The 22963-nt window shown below is 38.0% G+C and overlaps 1 protein-coding gene across 9 annotated transcripts in view; it reads left to right on the top strand.

The window, feature by feature from the left end:
• TOX (thymocyte selection associated high mobility group box) overlaps window positions 1-22963 on the top strand; it is a 392368-nt gene that overhangs the window by 338025 nt on the left and 31380 nt on the right. For all 9 annotated transcript variants that reach the window (XM_073631671.1, XM_073631670.1, XM_073631673.1 and 6 more), the window contains 2 exons: window positions 14189-14269; window positions 20991-21377. In XM_073631671.1, coding sequence (XP_073487772.1) covers window positions 14189-14269; window positions 20991-21377 — 468 coding nt within the window. The remainder of the gene's footprint in view (window positions 1-14188; window positions 14270-20990; window positions 21378-22963) is intronic.

Below are 22963 nucleotides of genomic sequence, written 5' to 3'. Positions count from 1 at the left end.
GTGGACATGCTCTACACCTCTAGTGATAACCCCACTGATTCAGTAGCTGTCATAGAAACTAATTGAATGAGGTGAAACTTTATTGACTTAAAGTGGTATTAATATCACCCCCAAAATTTGTAATATATGGCAGATTACCAATCCTTAAATGTGGTGGCTGCATTTTTTTTAGGCTTTCTTTCCTTTATTATCACCTGGTGATCCAGCCAGGAACACACCGTGTGCTATATTTATTCAATACCCTGGTACCCTGGCATATAATTACTGCCAGTGTTGGTGAAGAGACACTTTGGTTCTGGACTGGCACTTTATGAACTTTTAAAGCACTTTATTCAGCATTACTATTTATGGATACACAAGTGTTCATTCACTAATTGTGGCATGGTTTATATTTGCACACATTTAAAAAGTTGTTATTGTAGCATTTGTATTTGTACGTTGCACAAAACACTTCTGTATATATATTGTGCATTTATATTTTATATTTATGTTTATATAATTTATATTTTTACATTTGGGTAATGCCATGAAAGTTACACTCACATATCACATAGATTTATTTTTGTTTACACCATTTAGATGGGAAATTATGATTAAGTAGCATCACTTTTTTACTGTTAATATTGCCAGTAAAATTTGATTTTGCATAGTTTTCTTGTATTGAATGTGCTGGCAAATGCTATATTTCTTTTCTTGTAATGCTGCACAAATGAATACCTGGGTTACAGACAATGTGTATAACAATTTTTTGGGGATAAAACTCTAATCTATTCCTAAATGTAACTTTCACCAAGTGCAGACTAGTAGTGAGCTTTAACTAGGGCTTGGGTCCGGTCCAAACACACATTTGTCTAAACCCGAAGCCAAAAAACTGCCAAGCAAAGACAACTAATATTAGGTCAATTATATCATAAGCATCGCTACCCCTTTGTATACATGCAGCTGTGGGGCAGAAAATCTCCCTCCTGCAGCTAATTGGCCTAGCAATGACTACCACTTTCCAGGTTTGGACTGAATCCAAGCTTATCCCTAATGAAGACCTCGTCATGTACTGTCAAAGTTGTGCCCAAAAAAGGCAAGCAAAGGGCAAAGGATTATTCACCAGTATGGCCTCTTGTCTCCTTGCACATGATATTTTCCCTATTACTAACTTACCATGTCTTGTTTCACACAGTCTCTCTGTAGAGACAGCCATCTTGGTAGAGGCATGTCTTTGCTTCCTTATGTCAGAGCTTCCCTCTGATGACATTTTTTCTGAGGACTAATAGATTAATAATGCAGATATATGTATACAAGGCTAACGGCACAGGAAGCATCTTGCTATTTTTCAGGAGGGATTCAAGACAAAATGTTAATTTTTCACAGTATTGCTTAGGGATACTTAACATATTTAGATGTTCTCAATAAGATTGCAAATATTCATGTTTGAGTTCACATTCACTTTAATGACTGAGAGGCTCAGCAGTACAAGAAACAGTATACAGGACATGGGCATTCAATGTTCCTCTCTTAATTTTTGTCACAATGATAGATGAAGACTTTTTAGTTTATTATAATATGAAATCCAGTTACTAATAGTGACTTTTGAGTATAGTGGGGTATACACAGCTATTTCCTAGACTATTATTAGCTAACAAGCCTATATCCTAGCTTAGGATTCAATTAGTGTACAGCAATACAGCAATGTAAAAATAGCACACATTGACAGTTTTAAACTACAAATGTAAGCATACAGTAAATGATAATAAATCTACAATCCAGTGTTAGAATAAAACAGCTATTATTTATTAGTTGGTTTCCCTTTAAGAAAAAAGCCTTTTGATATAACTACATCAAGCCACTAAATACTTTAGGTGCATAGTAAATATGTACTCAGAATATATTGATTAAGGGCTAAAGAGAGTGTAATTAACAGAGAAAGGGCATAACCTAATGTGATGGCAGAGTAATTTACAGCATGCAAACTATGATTAACTCACTGAGAGTGCAGGTAACACACAGAGAGAATTTAATTCAACACAGAGTCAAATATTATGACAGCAAGTGACAAAGCCAGGAGAAAAATGAAATCTGTTATAAAGCGTTTTTTCATGGACAATAGCAAGTATTTTCATTTATCTACATACTTTTTAGTCATTGATTTAAATGGTTTAATACCACCTGGTCTAAATTAGTCATGTAATTTTTCTTTCAGCTAAGTGTTTGATTAATTATGGGGTTGAAAGAGCAGATATTATTGTGGTTGTATGTTTTTAAAAATATACTGTATATTTATATGTTCTACACTTGGAAAGACACAAGTTTATTAAATAAGAGAGAGTGCAGTGTTCAAAGTGCAGTAACCTACAGCTTACAGTGTAGCATTATTTACCGCTGACTGATCTGAAGTCAGTAAACTAAAATTGAATTGGTTGTTATGGGTTACTCTACATTGCATATCATCAGTGTTTTGTAGGATATTGATTTTTGGTGTACTGTGAAGATAGTCTGAAACTGTTAGGAAAAAGAATAGTAAGCTGATGTCTGCATATGCCAGTGGTTTGCCAATACAAAGATCATGTACATCTTTACAAAGATCATCTACTAGTGTTTGCATGTGTCAGTTTATATCTAAATGGGTTTGGATTATTGAGTCATAAACTGAAAAACTGATATCTGAAACCTAACCAAAAACTTTAAAGAAAAATTTAAAAAATCAAGGCAATTGCTGTGCAACACTAAATCTGCCCTTCCAGTAGCAATCTGATGGTACCTATCATGTACCTGGTGCTGGAGGCCAATGGAGAGAGAGGGCTTCCCTTGCGGCTAAGTTCCAGACCCCCCTGAGGGTGAAAACAGAAGAGGTCAGGCCCAAAGTAGCACGGGTCGTCTGCTGGACATTATGCGGGAGGTTCCAGAGTACAGCTGGTGTGCTGGCTTAGAATCAGCAGGCAGGTGGTGCCCATGAGGTGTTGCAGGATTCGGATAATGCTGCGACTGGAGCATGGTGAGAAGGAAGCATAGGTCATGAGCTAGGTTGGTATCAGAGCAGACGTGATCTGGTGGATAACCAAGGTCGAACACAGGAAGCAAACAGGAGACAGGTCAAGGACAAGCCGGATCAGTAACAGGAGACACAGGAACAGGAATATAACAGAGATAACACACCAAAGATCAACCAGCAAATGCAGAGACTAGCAGACTTTCTTATATTGACCCATGTGATCTGCTGGTAGAGATTCTGGGCCCTAAAGTCCTTCTCCTGCCAGAGATGCTGGGTCCTAAAGTCCTTCTCCTGCCACAAGTCCTGGTAGAGATGCTGGGTCCTAAAGCCCTTCTGCTGCTGTTGGTTCCCTGACAGTACCTCTGTGAAGCTCCTTCTACTTGCTGCACAAGCTGCTGCTTCTGGCTGACTGTAGGATGGATAGTACTCCCAGGAAGAGAGTGGATGTGGCACATTATTTTGACAGGTGGCAGCAAACAAATAGGCACAAGAGGAAGAAATTACCAGAAGAACAATGTTCTTCACATCAGCATCGCAAAGACAATATTGTTAAACACAATGGGATTCATTTACCAAAATAGTAAGGGATGTTTGCTTTGGAAAGTGAATGCTAGTAATCAAGGTGAACCTGTGTTTGCTTTGAAAACCCAATCATGTGAGAGAGAGAAGTGAAAACATGGATTTTTGCTAGCACATGATTGGTATTTAAAGTAAAAATAGGTTCTCCCTACAGTCACATTCATACTGACTTATATGTCACAAAATCCAAAGCTCAACAACATCCTTTAAAAACATACAAACTTGTTCAAAATAGTAACAGGATTTAGTATTTCAAAACTATTTACGTTTTACCTTCATCTACAAGAGGAATTGGACACAAAAAAAAAATCATTGGCCAGCCATGTATAACCCCTCCCATTCCTCACTCTGTTCTCACCTTTTCAATGTGAGGTGGTTTCTTTCCAGCATGGGTCAAATTTGCAAGAGATGTGTCATTCTACTCATTGGTTAGTCCTTGCTGCTGCCTACAGTGATCTGGCCATCTCCATCCAATGGATCTTTCCTGTCTTAAGCAGATGGTTGTGAGTACTTAAGGTTTTCACCTGGTGTTTCTCTATTAAATTGTCCCTGCCGGACAATAATGATTGTTGGAGCACCTCATAGGCAGATTTTGGAGGTATTAGAGGCAAACTCGTTTACCTATAGGACCCCTACGATTAAACTAATGTTAAAAGTGTGGAACTTTATTAAGGGCATGAAGGGTATGGAGGGGGAAGCGAGGCATAGCCCTTTATGGAACAATAAGAACTATCAGGAACTATTACAGATAGGTAAAATTAAGACCTGGGAATTAAAGGGGATAGTAAAATTAGAGCAACTATATAACGGTAATATGTTAAAGACCTTTGCCACCTTAAAGGAGGAATTCGGTATTCCAAATCAGTCATACTTTAACTATGTACAGATCAAGCACGCACTGCAGGCCCAATTTGGAGTACAAGGCCCGAACTGGTGCCAATCACCCATTTCCCAAAAGATAGAGAATACTGAGGGAGTAAAGGGGCTAATAACAGAACTCTACTGATACATTTGTAAAAACAGTAGGGAAGGTCCTGAGAAACTTAAATGTAGAAGGGAATGGGAAAGGGACCTGGGGACAATATCGGATACTCAATGGAAAGAGATTCTGGAGGGGGGTCACCAGGTGTCGGTTTCACCGGCCCAGAAATTCTCACATTTATTGCTCCTTCACAGGGCATATTATACCCCCAAAAAACTGTTTAAGTATGGGAGAAGGGTAAACGCTGATTGTCCCAGATGTCAAAATACGGGAGATATGTTACATATGATATGGAAATGCCCCAAGCTATTTCGCTATTGGACGGAAGTGGTTGAGAGTATAAATAAGGTTTTTGATCCGAAACTTAATATATACCCGAAATTATGTGTTTTGGGGGTAGTGGGGAATCTGGGGAGTGGAAAGACTAAGAGTAAAGCGGTGCGGAGATGCCTTTATCAGGCAAGAAAGGAAATAGCAAGGAGATGGCAAGCAGAGAAACCCCCTTCAGTAGAGGATTGGTTTAGAACGGTGTCAGAAACAATAGGGAAGGAAAAGACAGTCTATGTTAGAGGAGGGAATATAAAGGAATTTAAAAAAATCTGGACTCCATGGATTGAGAAGGGAGAATATCTAGATAGAGTATAAGGGAAAAAAGAGGATATGGAAAAGTGTAAGATCTAAGTATTAAGTAGAGGTGAGCGTGCAGGTAATATAAGACGTAGAGTGGGCTGACTACCAGGTTTATAGTTTAGTGTAAAGGGGGGGTATAAAAGGGAAGAAAGTTAGCAGAATACACCCGGTAGGGTGGATATATACATCTTGTAGTGAAGTAGTGGACTGTATTACTATGTGGTTTTATGTACATTGTTTAATATGAGATGTGATGTATTTTTGTATGAAGATGAATAAAAAGCATTGAACTTAAAAAAAAAAAAAATTGTCCCTGCCGTGCAACATGTCATGTCCTAAGCACAAGGGTTGCAGACATAAACATCTCTCTATCTCCCAATCAACTAACAGTTCTGGGGTGGCCTGCAGTGTCCCTCCTCAGTGCCCTGAGACAGACAGACAAAATCATTGTAACATGCTTACTCCTTGCCATTTACCTTACCTTACCTAGCTCTGACAGTTGTATCCCCCCTCCTTTACTATCTCCACAGCTATGCTGTTTTTTTGGGCCAGTTTGCAACTCTGCCTTCTAAATATAAACACACTTCTACACCTTTCTCTCTAGAATCTTTAGCTGACATTCCTGGAGCTGTAGCTGCTTCTGAGCCTTCTGCTGTGGATGCTGTTTCTATAAAGATCCTGTGTAGCCACATTCAACTGATTTAGCTTCCAGACTTTAAGATAAGAGATCAGCTTTTACTTATGCAGTGCAAACCCCTTTATAACTATCAACACGTATCTGGTACACTCCTTACTTGAACCTGTTCTGTACAGAGCCTGGAAAACTCATAATCATTTATTCACTCCTCCCGAATACTTTACAGAACAATATCTGTTTGAAGAGGTCTTTTTTTAAGAAGTGTTAATAAAACACTGACCATACCTACTGAGGACACTTCAGTGTTTAGAGATCCCACTGACAAATGTTTGGTAACCCTCTTAAAATCCTTGTTTTCACTAGCAGGACCTGTAATGCAAAATCAAATCTTGGGGGATGACTTAGCTTATGTCAAAGGATTCAGATACTGTCCTTACTGACCCTTTAGTCATAGAGCACTTAGAACATTTGTACTATTGCATAGATGGTTTAGTTGATATCCGTTTAATTTACTAAATAAGTCCCCATGTACATCAATTTAAAAATGTACTCATTTAACCAAGCTTATGAAGCCTAAGCTTTACTTGGGAAATCTCCTCCTGCCTCTGAAGCTGAGAAGTGTTCCTTTAATTTCTTTCAGGCTTCACAAATTAAGGCCAGACCTAAGCCAAGGGCCCAGTTCAGTTGCAAACATTGGCCTTTTAAATCTTCCAAACCTGCAGACAGGTCCTCTTTGGCATTAGGGATGCCCCCTGATTCAAGGTTAGGGGGATGTCTGTTAGTCTTTGTAGACACCTGGTTGGCAAGCATCTCCAATGTCTGGGCAAGGGATATGGTGTTTAGGGGCTACCTGCTATAGTTCTACTTCTCTGCTCTCTGCAGACAGCCCAGACCTTAAAAAAGTTCAGTTAGATTCTGAAATCTGAACTGGAACTGACACATTGCTTGGAATATCTTGGACTTATTCTAGACATAGACCAGACCTGTGTTGACTTTCTGCTCCCAGATTCAGAATCCAAAGTTTAGGAGCTGTTCAATTCTGTTATATATACTTTGAGGTAGTTTAATTTGCCCTGTTTCATTTCAGAGCCCTATCACACAATGTTCTATCATCATAGGACAAATCAGTTAAGTTCCTGAACAGGCTGATTTGCCTAACAACAGATATTAGGTTATCTCTGGCTTTGAGGCTTAAGAATCCTCCTCTGGAGTCAGGAAAATTTGTCTTCCTGCTTTCTTGGAAGTATTTAACAACAGATTCCAGCCTGAATGGAAGTAAAGGGGTTCTAGACACCTTGTTGTTAGAGGCGACATGGTCATCAGAGGATGACAAATCTAAACATTCTAGCCTTGTCTGCCTTTCATATAACAGGCGTGGACAATTGGCAGGCATACTACCTTAGCTTGCATCAACTGGAATTGGGAGAGTGATCCCTACACCCAGGGCACATGTGTCAGGTGGGGGATGATGGATGTGGAGCCCCTGACCTCCTAATTCAACAACAAACGGGAAGCAGTGGATGCTCTAATGGCCTTGTGGGATCAGTACAACCTTATCTCCTCCTCTGAAATGATTTCCTCATCACCTCAGAAGGATTGAGATGGAGGGCCTCCCACAGATCCTCATAGCACACAATTAGCTGTCAGGGCTGGGCTCAGCCCTTCCTTCTCTGAGCTGGCTGCTCAGCTGTTGGCTAATTGCCAGCTCCCATCTCTCTCCACAGTTACCCAGCTGTTGATGATCCTGCTTGTCAGTCCTGCCTACTTAAGCTGTCCAGTCCAGAGGAGCTCTGCCTTCGCTTGGTCACATCACAAGAAACTATCTCCTGGATTCCTGTTTAAAGACTGGCTGTGCTGACGCTGCTTGCTGTTCCAGTACTTTGATTCCTGACTTCTGGCTTGGCTGACTATCCATTCCGGTTACTGAACTTTGGCTATGTTTTGACTACGTTTGTTCTTTTTACTTTTATTATTAAACAAGTGTGATTTAACTGTACTTCTGTCTTGGTCTGATTTCATGGTTTCTGACATTAGCCTAGGCAAATATGGTACTCTGACCTGATCAAACTTCTTTCAGACAACTTCTTTGCTTTTCAAGAACGACTAGATCTCTGATCTCAAGGTCTAGGTTATCACCCTGCTTTATGGTCACTGGCTTTAACAGCATGGCTGTTGAAGCCCAGGTCTTAAGAGACAGGGGTCGCTATGATTCAGAAATTTCCACACTGTTAAAAGCTAGAAAGTCTACCCTCCACAAGGTCTACCATCACACATATAATGTTGACTTGGCCCAGTGCAAATAAAAGCAGATTTCGTTCAAGGAAATACTCTGTAGGAGGAATCCCAACCTTTCTACAATCTTGCCTCAATCAGCGTTTGGCCCTGAGTACCAATAAAGGCCAACTCTTGACCCTTCAGATCTTTTTCCAAAGTCTGCTAGTCTACCATTTATTGGTTAAGACTTTGGTATATGGTGTCTCTCGTGTTGCTTCTCATGTAAAACTTCCTTTTACTCCATGGGACCTAAATCAGATTTTCTAGATACTTCAAAAATCACCCTTGTTTAGGGATAGTACTTTGTCCACTCTCACAAGGTTATATTCCTTGTTACAATCACCTCTGCAAGGTGTGCATTTGAATTGGTGACCTTGTCCTGTAAAGAACCCTATTTGGTCTTATACAAAGATATGGTGGCACTGAGGCCTAGAACCCCCTTCCTTCCTAAAGTGGTTTCAGCCGTCCACCTAACCATGTTGTTCTTCCGTCTCTGTCCAGCTCCAGTACGCCAGATGGAAATTACTCTTCACTACCACTACCCAGATGTTGTTCATGCTGTGCATATTTACCTCTCAGCCACTCCTTCCAGTAGTAAGACTGACTCTTTGTTATTCATGAAGGGGAACCAGCCTCTCATGCCACCATTTCTCGGTGACTTACACACATTATTGTTTAGTCTTATGGCTTTAAGGATAAGGTCCCACCTTAAAATAGAACTGGAGAGTTATGGTTTCCATAACTAAAGTAGTTCATCTTAGTAGTAGCCTCATCTTTTTTTTTAACAACACAGTGCAAATAAGTTTAACACAGGAGAACAATTCCTTCCCACAAAGTTCAGAAACACTTACATTTTTTTTGTTTACAGTCACATTTTCCTTCCTATGTACCGTTTTCCTGAACTTCCATGTGGGAGGCAAGCACTCATAAAATCACCTGATAACAAAAATCGGGACCACCTGATATATTTTTTGCACCAGCATGCATGCATGCCTAGTGTGTATGGAGCCCAAAGATGCTTTTTTGAGGACCCTAAACATCAGTGAGCATTTAATCCTTGCAGTGCAGATCAGCCCCACAATAAAAGAGGATTTTTGTTTTTCCCCAAGTTCAGCTTTAACAGACCAAAAAGGGATCAAATAAGAAAAGCTCCTTGTTAGGGTTTACTTGCACTTTAAAATGCTGGTGGGTGTGAATTATGGAGGAAAAACAACAGTCATTTTCTCCCCTACAATTTGCCAGACTTCACTGAAAAATAACATCAGTATTGTAAAATCTAAAAACATTTAATAAATTTTCCTAAAAATCAGGATTGAAGTAAAGTGAATTTCTTGCAAAGTGAAATAACTTTTTACATTTACGCTTGATAACTTCTGTATGTCCTAAAGTTTTTATATAGCACCATTAGCACAAAGCAATCGCTTACTTCTCCACACACTGTTTAGCCCACTTCATTGTTAAGCTGCTAAGTGCTGACCCGATGTTTATTTCATATGTGACTTTTTGGCATGAAATCTGAAAAGTTAGAAAAAACATTTGTTTGTTTTCTTTTTATCTGTGGCACAGTTGACTATTCACTGCATGTGCTTCATCATTTTAAATAGTACTTGCCTCCATCACTACTACTCTAAACAAAATTCTATCTTTGGTGACATTTTTTTTTTTTTTTTAGTAAGTAAGTATGCAATTTGGAACATACGTAATCACAAACATTTTATAACCAAAGTATATTCAGTTTAAATAAAATCAGTATGTTTTTTTTCAATTTTTATTTTTTTTTATTGCTTTAACTTTAACTGCATTTCCTTATATCCTGTTAAATGCATATTTCTGGTTGAGCAGGTTATGGTATTCATATGTTATATATATATATATATATATATAATGTATTCTACTGAACAACAAAATGTTGAGTTTTCTATAGTAGATAAATGCTGTTGTAAGATCAATAAATTGTTCTATGGAAAATGACTACTATAAAGAAAAGAATTATATTGAAAAGATGAAATTACTATCATTTGTGGTAATAGAATGATACCTTACAGTATTGATCTGTCTTTAGATGAGGTTTTATTTTTTTGTTCTTTTATCAACGAAGTAGAGATCTTATAATAAAAGCAAATGCACATCTAACTATGCAAATAATGAAGATGCCCTTTTGTGAAGAAGACATAATAGATATATTTTAGAGAAATTCTTTTTGAAGTCAAATTTACTGAATCTTGCCCAATATTTTTCATACTTAGCTACTTATACAAAATACTGAGGTTCTTACTGACTTCTTTTTCACATCAATCATATTACAAACGCAGCCGACCTTGATTTAGACAGTATTTTGTACTATTATTTGCTTTATTTCTTACAGAAGACTTGTGTTGAATTTTTATTATGCTTGAAGTTTTCTATTCATATATAATTATAGATATAGGTCACAATGCTGTGATAATAAATGAGAGTCTGTACAAAGCTTAACTTCATAGTTCTAAAAAAATACCTAAAAATGACTTATTTTTAAAGGCAAGGCTACCTTTTCTGGCCTCCTTTAGTATTCCGTTACCTTTAACGGAAAAAGGCACAGACTCTTTAGGAAAAGATACAGCTACAAATGGTGTTAACTCAGACCAACCAGTAAGTTAAATTTTGATGTGACTTTAGTAAACGGATATTTGATTGGTAGCTTTGAGTTATGGTACCTTAGATATGTGTTTTTTACTAAGTGTACCTTGTTTTGAATGTTTTTATCATGTTTAGTTTGAATTGTCTAGATCTGAGACAAGTTTATTATAAGAACTGTAGCCAGTTGGACCATCTCCAAAGTTACATCATGACCTAGCTCAAATATGCCACTTATACACTTTTCTTTGTAAACCATACTTTAGCTCTGGAAGACATACATATACATTAGGTAGCCATTTTCCATATGAATAGCTATCAAAAGATCACATTTCCCTTTCTTTAAACTGTGGATTTAATTAATTGATTTATTAATTCATTTACCTGTTTATTTCATTATATGGCTCCCAAGGCATATAATAAAGATGTAATATGAAATAAAAAGTTATTTGAATAAAATGATTTTGTATACAGCAGCAATCCTGCCTGTGTTGAAGGTCTGATTACATTGTGTGTTTCATTTATGTGTTCTTTTGAAAACCTGCAAAGTTTCTGTGGAGATAACATTGGAATACTTACTTTGTTACAATCACCCCTATACTTAACACACATAATTTACAAATTAGAATAAAAATAATCCAGTAGCATTGTTTCACATGCACTTACAGACATTCTGCTTTTACATACACGTAACTAACACTTAAAATGACATTATTAATAGGTTTATTATCATCTACAGTTACCTGTCTAGGTGAAATCAAGTTTTAATTAAGATCAGTACAGTAGTTATAATTTGGGACACAGAGTTGTAGTCTGCAGCCAGCCATTTAATTACTACCAGGCAGTTGCTGAGCAGTTCCTTACATACAAGACGCACTATATTCATTAATTAGCTGCATACACATGGGAGATTTAACATGTCTCTAGCTTTTAGACCAGTCTAACATTTCACAGGGACCACTAATGTCATTTTCCTTTTTCCTTTTGTAAAATGGTTGTTAAGTGAAAAATTAAAGCAAGGTTGAACTTAAACCAGATGGAAGTGTACAATGTTCTCTTTGCGTTTCTAATTGAAAGCACAGTATGGCTGTAGTAGATTTGGCAAATTGCAAACAAAATGGCCTTGTTTACATGACTATCAACAACCTGAAAGCTTTAGCCAAAGAGACAAATGTACATATGTTTGGCCTAAGAGCGTAAACGTAATGCTGTATTTTGAGTTAAATGCAGCATTTAAAAGAAATCTGATGTCTTTGTGTGTGGCATGTCTGTGTGTAAGTATAGTCAACTCAAGTAATATTGATTATATGACATAATATAAAAGTCATTCATGTAATTGTCTAAATATATATGTCAGCCAATATATCTGCATGCAGTATTTGGCTGTGGATGACTTCTTTACTTATTCAAATGAAAGTCTATGAATTGTTCACACAATAAGTTTTTATCAATAGCAGTGAGGGTTTCACTGAGCACAAATCTTTCCAGTTCAGGTTAAACAAAGCCTGATGTGCTGCACTCCCTGGGTGTCTTGCTCTGTAATTGATTTACTTACATCAGTGAATCAGCAAGGACGGCAATTGCATGAGAGTTTGTCTTTGCAAACATTATCGGGTTAATTTCATAAGACAAAAAACAATGTAGCAAACACAGTAACTAATAGCAAACATTTAGCAATCATTATTAACTGTTCTGACAGTTCTAAACTGATTAAAGGTAAAATCTGATTGGCTGGTATAGGCTATAGCATTTTACAGATTATGACTGCTCTCTGTGCTGTGGTATTAAATACACCTACAGTATATATGGATAATTATTTAATGATGTTTAAACCTATAATCTTGATTAAAAATATAGACCCAGGGATCCTAGCAGGAGTTTAATGATCAGGTATCACATGTAACTACAGTGTTATAGTATTGTAACATATGCCTCTCTTTAGTCTTTATAATCCATATGCCATAAAATTAGCTAAAGCTGTTTGACTCAACAGCAACACCTCATTATTTTATTCTTCAGTATTTATTCCAATGTTTGATGCCTCATGAAATTACTGCTAATGTGTTATAGAAGGGCAATTTTGACACAAGTGAGAAGGATTTAATTCCCACGCATTCTGTCCTGCTGGTATGTCCTTCCCTCCCCTGGTAGAAGTAGCAAGAGTAAATAGTTAATTTGCTTCAATTATAAGCCTGTCCTGCTAAATTAGAAGCAGCAGGGATATGAAGAGGCAGAATTACACTTATGAGCTGACAAATCCTCAGAGCCCGCAAACTGATGTCTTTTTCTTAGAGCCACAAAAATACCGTTCATTTTATGTCAGTAAAATCAGTTACACGTTATTGGCGCTCACACATTCACTAGTCATGTTGCTTAATCACTCTATAAATGGCCAATGTCTTGGGCTTTAAAGAGAGTTTGCCCCAATGTAACATTTTAGCGCCTGGCATCTGGAGGTTTGTCATACCAGTTATAACAAACTATTAAACTTTGGGCTTATGGTTTATAGCACTGCAACACTTTCATTCCCTAGTGCAATAATCCAGCAATAAAACCCCTGCTAATAGAGATAATTATGCGATATTTTAAGGTATATATTGGTATCACTGTATAACATTAACCCCTTTCAGCTGGTAGGTGAGCTGCCAATTATGTGATCATTGTTATTGGCAATCACAGTGGTCTTGTGATCGGGAGCTCATGCTCCCAACTCCCAATTGTAAGCAGTGACCAGACACAGTGCTGGGGCTCCAGCACAGGACAGTGCCCCAGGTTGTATGAATATATGTGGCAGCACAGCGTTTAAGCCCTCTCTGACACATATATGCATATGGCTGATGGTCGGAAGTTAAAAAAAAAATACAGGTAGAATGACATCTACAGTAACTAGAATAGTGGACATTCTCTGGTGTTCATAACCTATCATTCTATGTATTTATATTAATATGTACCAGTCATAAGCTTGAATAAAACATAAGATTATAATTTCTTAAGTGGACAGAGTGTGCCTGAATCTCCACCTGATTGCTCAAAATAATGAATATAAGATACCAAATACTTTTTTTAGGCCTGAGCACAATACCAATATACAAAAACATTATAAATTCAGATTAAGCAATGTCTCCTAAAGGAAGCTGGCATTTTTAGGGGCAAAGTATAAAGAAAATCAAAACTCGGGGACAAAATAAAGTATATTTGGGAAATAAAAATGTCAGCATTTCTCATAAAAGCAATCGAATTCTAAGAATCCATTTCTAAACCATAATTCTGTTTTTAAGAGACTGGCCTATTTGTTATAGAAAAGCCCCAAATGTCATGCTGCAACATTGCCAGATTATATTGCTTTATTAGAGATGTAAGAGGCATGCATTAGACTTAGTAAGATCCTTGTGGTTTATTCATCAAGATGCCTCAGTGAAGAGGCAATAGATTTTCAAGATTTTTGAAAAGCTTTGTATGATTAAATGTTTTAAATGTGTGTTACTTGCAGGTGTATAAGAAGAAAACTGAAGCTGCCAAAAAAGAGTATCTGAAGCAGTTGGCTGCATATAGAGCAAGTCTTGTATCCAAGGTAATGTCAAATATTTATGCCATACATTTTTCCAGTACTACTTAAATGGCTTGCCAATATTATGTAACATTCCATAACCGAAAAATGGGAAACTCATTTACTGCAATCATTTTTTACAACTAATATTGTTTGAGTTTCAAAACAAGTTATAACTTAGCTGTATGTGTAATGAAAGTAATAATTTAGTTCTGAGTGGATGATAAATAGAGCATTTATTCGTATGTATCCTAGCAGCTTAGGGCAGATCACTATTGCCATTCATTTGTGTTCTCTTGATTTTTTTCTGTGTTTGTGTGTCAGAAGATTCCACAATGTAGACAACAGTTCCAGTACTATAACAAAAAAAGCAGTAAGGGAAATAAATTGTATACTTAACTTACAGCTTAACCACTTGCCTACTGGGCACTTTTACCCCCTTTCTGCCCAAGTCAATTTTCAGCTTTCAGCTGTCATACTTTGAATGATAATTGCGTGGTCATGCAGCACTGTACCTAAACAAAATTTTTATCATTTTTTTCACACAAATAGAGCTTTCTTTTGGTGGTATTTAATCACCACTGGGTTTTTATTTTTTGCTAAATAAACAAATAAGGACTGAAAATTTTGAAAAAAACAACAACTTTCTCATAGTTTTATAAAAATTTTACAAACAGGCAATTTTTCTCCTTCACTGATGTGCATTAAAGAGGCTGCACTGATGGTCACTGATAGGCTGCACTAATGGGCACTGAGGAGGCAGCACTGATGGGCATTGATGGGCACTGATGAGGCTGCACTGGTGAGCACTGATGAGGCTGCACTGGTGGGTACTGATGAGGAGGAACTGGTGGGCACTCATGAGGCTGCACTGATAGGCAGCAATAATGGTCACTGATGAGGCACTGATAGGCTGCACTGATGGGGGCACTGATAATTGATAAATTACTTTTTTTCCTTTAGAAAAGTCATTTTGCTGTGATATTGTTCGAAACACGGGAGAAATGTGCTACTTTACGGGCAAACTAAGGACACCCCCCAGGCACGATATTTAAAGGAATATTTCATTTTTATTGTTTTACTTTAAGCATTATTAAAATGACTGCTCCTGAAAAAACTTGATTTTTTAAAACTTTTTTTGCATTGATACATGTCCCTTGGGGCAGGACCCAAGTCCCCATACACTTTTTATGACAATAACTTGCATATAAGTCTTTAAAATGAGATGACATGATTTTTCATGTTAGTGTCCCATCGACTTTAATGGTGTTCCGCGGCTTTCGATATTTGCCGCGAGCACCGCATAATGTTTGCTGTTCGGGGGAACAGGCCACCACACGATGTTCGACTCAAACTTACATTCAACTTGAATATCAGGCTCATCCCTACATTGACAGTGACATTATTACGGTGATCAGTGCTAAAAATATGCACTGTTACTGTACTAATGACAATGGCAGGGAAGGGCTTAACACCAGGGGCGATCAAAGGGTTAAGTGTGTCTCTATGGGATGCTTTCTAACTGTGTGGGGGATGAACTCACTGGATGAACAGAGAGATCTGTGTTCCTGCTTAGCAGGAACACAAGATCACTCTGTTCATTCGTGTCAGAACAGCGATCTGCCTTGTTTACATCGGCAGATCACCGTTCTGTGTCTCTGGGGAGCGATCGCAGGTGGCCGCTAGACCCACTGATTGGCTCCCCCTCTGGCCAATCAGTATGCGTGTGTTGCGCCCCCCGCTGGCTATTGCACGAAATGACGTACAGGTACATCGTTTCACGCAATAGAGCCGACCAGCCGCATGTACTGCAGCCGGTTGGCATAGGGTTAAACCATATACATTTTTCTTTGTAAATGTCACATTTTTTGTAGCACATAATACAGCAAAAATTTAAATACATTTGCATAGAACCCTTGGAGTCTGATATGGATTTTAAGGGGGTACCCCATGCAAAAAAAAAATATGTGTGGGGTCTCCCTAAAAATCCATACCAGACCTTTAATATGAGCAAGCAGTTTGGCTGGCCATAGTACACAGTACATAGTACTCCTACTCATACACAAAAACAGTGTAAATAAAAACAAAGACACAGCATTTGACAAATCCTGTAATTGAAAAACATAAAATGTCCCACAATGTACATCCATGATGCCTGATGCCCACCAAAAGAAAATAAGAGATGGCCCTAACCCAGCGATGGCCAGTTACCAAATGACAGGTCCCTGAGCTATCATCAGCAATAAAAAGGAAGGGGCAGGGATAGTGATGACATAATTGCCCAAATATGACCATGTGGCCATATTTAATCATTGATGTTACCCCCTTGTCCCCGGCCACATAAATGACTGGGCCAGGTGATGTCAAGTGGTTGGTAAGGACGCAGTAGGTGCAGGAACCCGCTGCTTCGTTAGCAATTACTGACAACCAGAAGCTGTTACATTTGTCCACTTCTGTTCAGACAAAACACACTACTCATACCTAAACACTGCCTTTTGATTGGATTTATTTTACTTGATAAGTAAACAAAGTACATTGTGTGAGTAAAGCAGTAAATGAAAGTGCACTAATTATTATGTTACATTTTGACTTTCATCCTATATTACTTTACTTTGTAACTACGTATGAACATGAGTCATCCTATTAATAGGAGAAAAATAGCTCAGGTTAGAACTACTGAAGAGACCCCCCCAGCACAAATATGATAAAGACTCCTCATACTGTCAATCCTTTAACTCCTATTTGGATTTTTGGATGAACACATTAATGGTAGAGGTCTTGTTAATGGACACCCATGCCTAGCTTTGGCTTCTGCTTTGTGATCATGGTGAGGTGCACATGAATGTGCTTATGCCAGCACCTGGAGTGTGCATCTTAGGGTTCCAATCTCCTCACCTTTAGCTGCAATAATTACAAATGGAGTCTAAAAGAGTGGTACTGTTTTCAATAAACACGCTCCATTATGTTAGGGAAAGACCACTACAAGATAATTAAAACATAAATAAAATTATATATATATATATATATATATATATATATATATATATATATATATATATATATATATAGATAGATATACACAGTATTCACAGGTTGCCACTGGAGTCCTCTCATGGAGCCGGTGGATGTTAGAGACCTTGTTAGAGACCTTGTGCTCCTCCACCTTGTTAGAGACCTTGTGCTCCTCCACCTTCCATTTGAGGATGCCCCATATAGGGTTTAGGTCTGGAGACATGCTTGGTCAGTCCACCACCTTTACCGTCAGCTTCTTTAGCAAGGCAGTGGTAATCTTTGAGGTGTGTTTGGGGTCGTTATCATGTTGGAATACTGGCTTCCGGCCCAGTCTCCGAAGGGAGAGGATCATGCTCTGCTTCAGTATGTCACAGTACATATTGACATTCATGGTTCTCTCAATGAACTGACCATGCTTGACACCATCTGAACCAAATAAGTTTATCTTGGTCTCATCAGACCACAGGACATGGTTCCAGTAATCCATGTCCTTAGTCTGCTTGTCTTCAGTAAACTGTTTGCAGGCTTTCTTGTGCATCATCTTTAGAAGAGGCTTCCTTCTGGGACGACAGCCAGGCAGACCAATTTGATGCAGTGTGCGGCATATGGTCTGAGCACTGACAGGCTGACCCCCCACCCCTTCTACCTCTGAAGCAATGCTGGCAGCACTCATACCTTCATTTCCCAAAGACAACCTCTGGATATGATGTGCACTCAACCTCTTTGGTCAACCATGGCAAGGCCTGTTCTGAGTGGAACCTGTCCTGTTAAACCGCTGTACCGTCTTGGCAACCATGCTGCGGCTCAGTTTCAAGGTCTTGACAATCTTCTTATAGCCTAAGCCATCTTTATGTAGAGCAACAATTCTTGTTTTCAGATCCTTAGAGAGTTCTTTACCATGGGGTGCCATGTTGAACTTCCAGTTACCAGTGTGAGAGAGCAATAACACCAAATTTAACACACCTGCTTCCCATTCACACCTGAGACACATGACACTGGGGAGGGAAAATGGCTAATTGGGCCCAATTTGGACATTTTCACTTAGGGGTGTACTCACTTTTGTTGCCAGCAGTTTAGACATTAATAGTTGTGCGTGGAGTTATTTTGAGGGGACAGCAAATTTACACTGTTATACAAGCTGTACACTTACTACATTGTAGCAAAGTGTCATTTCTTCAGTGTTGTCACATGAAAATATATAATAAAATATTTACAAAAATGTGAGGGGAGTATTCACTTTTGTGAGATACTGTATATACTGCTATATATACATATATATATATATATATATATATATATATATATATATATATATATATATATATACAGCTGGCTGTAGGTATTTGTGTTATTACTGTGAGGTTAAGTGTTATTTTAGTTAAAATCAGTATTTCATTTTTAAATGATTTGATGAAGGCATGTTGTTCTATTCAGTGCATGTTTACATTGTGGAAATGTATAAACTACATTCTTTGGTGAAACATTACTCCTGAGAAATAATGTGTATCCACTCCATAAATTGACCCATTCCAATGCATTCCTTAATTGAATTTGCAATGTGCTGCCAGCCCCTTGAGGGGGTAGTTGAAGATCAATCAAAATTCCGGCCACTGAACATGCAATTTATCACACTAATGATCTTTTCACTAACTAGAACTAGCAGTTTACACTAAGTAAACATCACAACTTCAGTGGTTATACTAAACTTCAATCCATATAAATATTTCATGGCAAACTGCACAGGTATAGTTTTAGTTTAGTTTATATTTTGAAAGGTTAGTTAGCATTTTGATCCTTGTAAAGGCAAAAGAGGCATCTACACCTTACAGGAAATAAAATTCAGTTGGATCAACTAATAGGAATAATCCAATATAAAGAAAAGCAACAATGGAATTATAACTGACTGATTAGCATTGACCTGTGATTAACCAGGGCGATTTTAGGCCTGAATAAATCCTTCCCACCCTGGTGCTAAAAGAGGATCTTTGGGCCAAACTTAAAAACGGTTGAACAGGCAGGAATTTAAATGCAGAAGAGACATGCATTGTCTCTTCTGAATTAAAGTTACTTACCTGCCTATCCACCCTTGTCCAGTGAGCCTTGTCCAGTCAGCTATGTAAACAAGACAAATCGCTGTTCTGACTGTAGGGAAGGCATGGATCCTGTGTCTCTTAAAAGCAGGGGCATGGACCCATGTCTTCCCCTAGTAAAAGCACCTCCCACACTGTAGAAAAACACTGGCTAGGCACAATGTTAACCCTTTGATTGCCCCTGATGTTAACCCCTTCCCAGCCAGTGTCATTAGAACAGTAACAGTGCATATTTTTTAACACTGATCACTGTATTAGTGTCACTGTTGCTCAAAAAGTGTCACTTAGCGTCCAAATGTCTACCTCAATATCGAAGTCCCGCTATAAGTCATTGATCGCCATTACTAAAAAAAAAATATATAAATAAATTAAAAATTAATTAAAATATCCCATAGTTTGTAGACGCTATACATTTTTTGCAAACCAATCAATATACGCTTATTGGGGGGGGGGGGGTTACAAAAAATATGTAGCAGAATGCATATTGGCCTAAATTTATGAAGAAATTAGATTTTTTTTTGTCTGCTTTTTTTGTTTAAAAAAAGTGCAAAAAATATGACCTCGCATGACCTCGTAATTGTCAGTTAACCACTTGCAGACTGCCCACCCTACATTTACTGCAGCAGGGCAGCCACTCAGCGCCAGATCACGTACGTGATCTGACACTGCCGGGTCTGGGGCAAGCATGTGTGCCACTGGCGACCTGCTCCTGCTGTAATCACACACACAGCGGGTACCGCAGACTCAATGTCTCAAACCGAACCCTGGTACATTTGACTCATCCCTAATTAGGATACCATTCTTACTGTGAGGACATTTTTCCCAGGCAATTAATAAGTGTAAGTAAAGACATAGGGCAATCCTATGTCAACTTTACTTTTTTTTTGTTAATTAATCATTTTAAAAATGTTCCTGGTCACAACTGCACCCTTTTTAAGTGCTGATATGATACCTTTTTCCATTGTACTCCCTCTCATGGCATAATTTTAGTACCCAACTTTAGGTACTGCTGGTTTTATTTTCCAAGCATAAGCGCTAAGTTATGTTCTTTTATATGTTACCTTCTTTATTATATCACCTTCCAAGTAGGTCGTACTAAAAGTCAATTTCCCCAACAATTCTCTGTCCAGTTTCCATATTACTGGTGAGACCAAAATGTACATTTTTTCCAGTCCAAACATTACTTGTATATTACAAGGCCAAGAACAGTAAATGCTGATATCATCTGTTTTCATAATTGCCCTGATTTTCTCTTCTAAAGTAAATAGCTCCAAGTAACGGTTTCTTTTATGATCACCATCTCTTCAATTTAAATACAACATGACATGTAACAAAAATAAAATATCACTGCAAGCTTTTTAAGAAATACTGTAAACCATAAAAATACAGTCTTTGGCCACAAAGAGAATGTTCTTATTCCCTAGCCAACAAGATGTGAAAATGATTACTTCTTTACAGTGTACTACTACGTATTCTATGTATACAGAGAAAAGCAATTGCAACTGTGGGTCATAGCTTGTGATTAAAGTTGTACTTTCAATTTAAACTTTCCTAGAAAAATGTTAGCTGTAATGTGATTGGCTTTGTCTATAAATAAGGTAAAGTTATTGAGTCATTTAAGCATTGTCATTTTTTCCCAATAGAGCTACAACGATCCTATTGATAATAAGACATCACAGCCACCTCAAATGATGAATTCAAAGCCTCCCATGTTCCATGGACCCGCACAGGCACACTCTACACTGTATCTCAGTTCCCCTTATCACCAACAGTCAACAATGAACCCACATTTATCCACCATACATTCTGGAATCAACAGGAATATAGCTCCCAAACCCAACAACCAAATGCCAGTGACTGTTTCTCTAGCAAGCATGGCTGTTTCTCCCCCTCCATCTCTTCAGATGAGTCCACCTCTCCACCAGCATCTGCACATGCAGCAACACCAGTCAATGTCAATGCAGCAGTCAATTGGTAACCAGCTACAGATGCAGAGTCAGACAGCTTTGCATTCACCAGCAATGCAGCAGGTTAGTACCTTTTTACTTTCTTTAATACTGTTCTGCTCCTAAAAATTTAAAAACAATGTTCACTTCACCAGAAGGTATTTTTCTTATATTATTTTAAATTACAGAGGAAAAGTAGGGTAAAAGATTACGGATTCTCACTGCGGTGAGAAGTCCAAACCTTTTCCCCTTTTCTCAGGTAACATTTGGCTGTGCTAAATAGTGACAAGGGAATAATTTCTTTTTTTTTTTTTTTTTTTTTTTTTTGAGGGTTGTCACGATTTTATAACATTCAAAGGACAATTTTGAAGCAAGTATAATTATAAGTATACATCATATTACAGCTTGAGGAAATAGATATACCAGGGATGTTACTCACCTCCCCCCTGACACCCCCTTGGGGAACTAACTGTGTCCAGTAGGGGGGAGGATCCACAGCCCAACCATATCCTGTTAAGTCTAGTTTTCAATCAAAACATAGGAAAAGTCCATACTTGCAAGTTGTATCTTTAGCTATGACAACTTTTAAACAGAATCATAAAAGAAATAGTAACAAAACTTTTTAACTCGTATCCGCAGTTAGAAAAATTATGTCTGTTGACCATCCATAATGTTTTGGCTTGTTATATATATATCAGTGTACTATAGATTATTAAGGTATTTAATTAAAAATATTTGGTTATTCAAATTATTTAAATTATTTATCCTTCCCATAGAAGTTGAGACCTAAGTTTTTTGGATACCATGTTAACCAGGAATTCCATACATTATAAGCCTGGTTAAAGTTCCCCCTACTTCGGGCAAATTGTATCTCATATGCACTGTGTGTATTCATTATGCTTAGGGTTTCCACTATTAATGGTGGGCTAGTCTCCTTCCAATGTCTAACTATAGTGAGTCTGGCTGCCATAAGTAAATGAGATACTACTGTTCTCATTGGTGCAGGTATTAAATCTATTCCTAATGACAGAAGTGCCATACCTGGGGTATATGTAGCTTTAGTGCCTGAGATTTGTTCTATTGTATTGAACACAAGGGTCCAATACCTTTTAAGGCGTGGGCAGGACCACAGTATGTGAATCAATGTACCTCTGTGACCACAGTTTCTCCAGCAGTCAGGGGATGCTGCAGTTGCAAATTTGGAAATCTTATGTAGGGTGAGATACCACCGCAATAGTATTTTAAAGTACAATTCCCAGAGGTTAGCACTTCTTGTGGAATTATATGTAACCCTAAACGCTTTTGTCCACTGTTCTTCTGTATAGGTCCTCTCCAAGTCCCTTTCCCATGCTGTGATATTAGTAGTTTTGCAGAAGGAATGTTTATCCTGTAGGTACTTATGGAATAATGATGTTCCTTTTTGGATCGTTTTGGTGTTTGTGTAGAAGAGAGCTAATTTCCAAGGTAGTTGAGTGTTTAAATTGCAACTCTTTTTGTCTAATAGGTGGGATAACTGGATGTATTTGTAGAGCTCGGAGGCTGGTATGGAATATTCGATCTGTAATGATCTGAATGATTTCAGTGTTGGTCCTATAAAGAGGTCCTCCAAAAGGAGTGTTTTACTTGTACACCAAGTAGATAGCGACAAGTCAGGAATAACATGTTCCAAT

Source organism: Aquarana catesbeiana, linkage group LG05, assembly GCF_042186555.1.
Source record: "Aquarana catesbeiana isolate 2022-GZ linkage group LG05, ASM4218655v1, whole genome shotgun sequence".
Taxonomy (NCBI): domain Eukaryota; kingdom Metazoa; phylum Chordata; class Amphibia; order Anura; family Ranidae; genus Aquarana; species Aquarana catesbeiana.
This window is presented reverse-complemented; position numbering and strand designations above follow the sequence as displayed.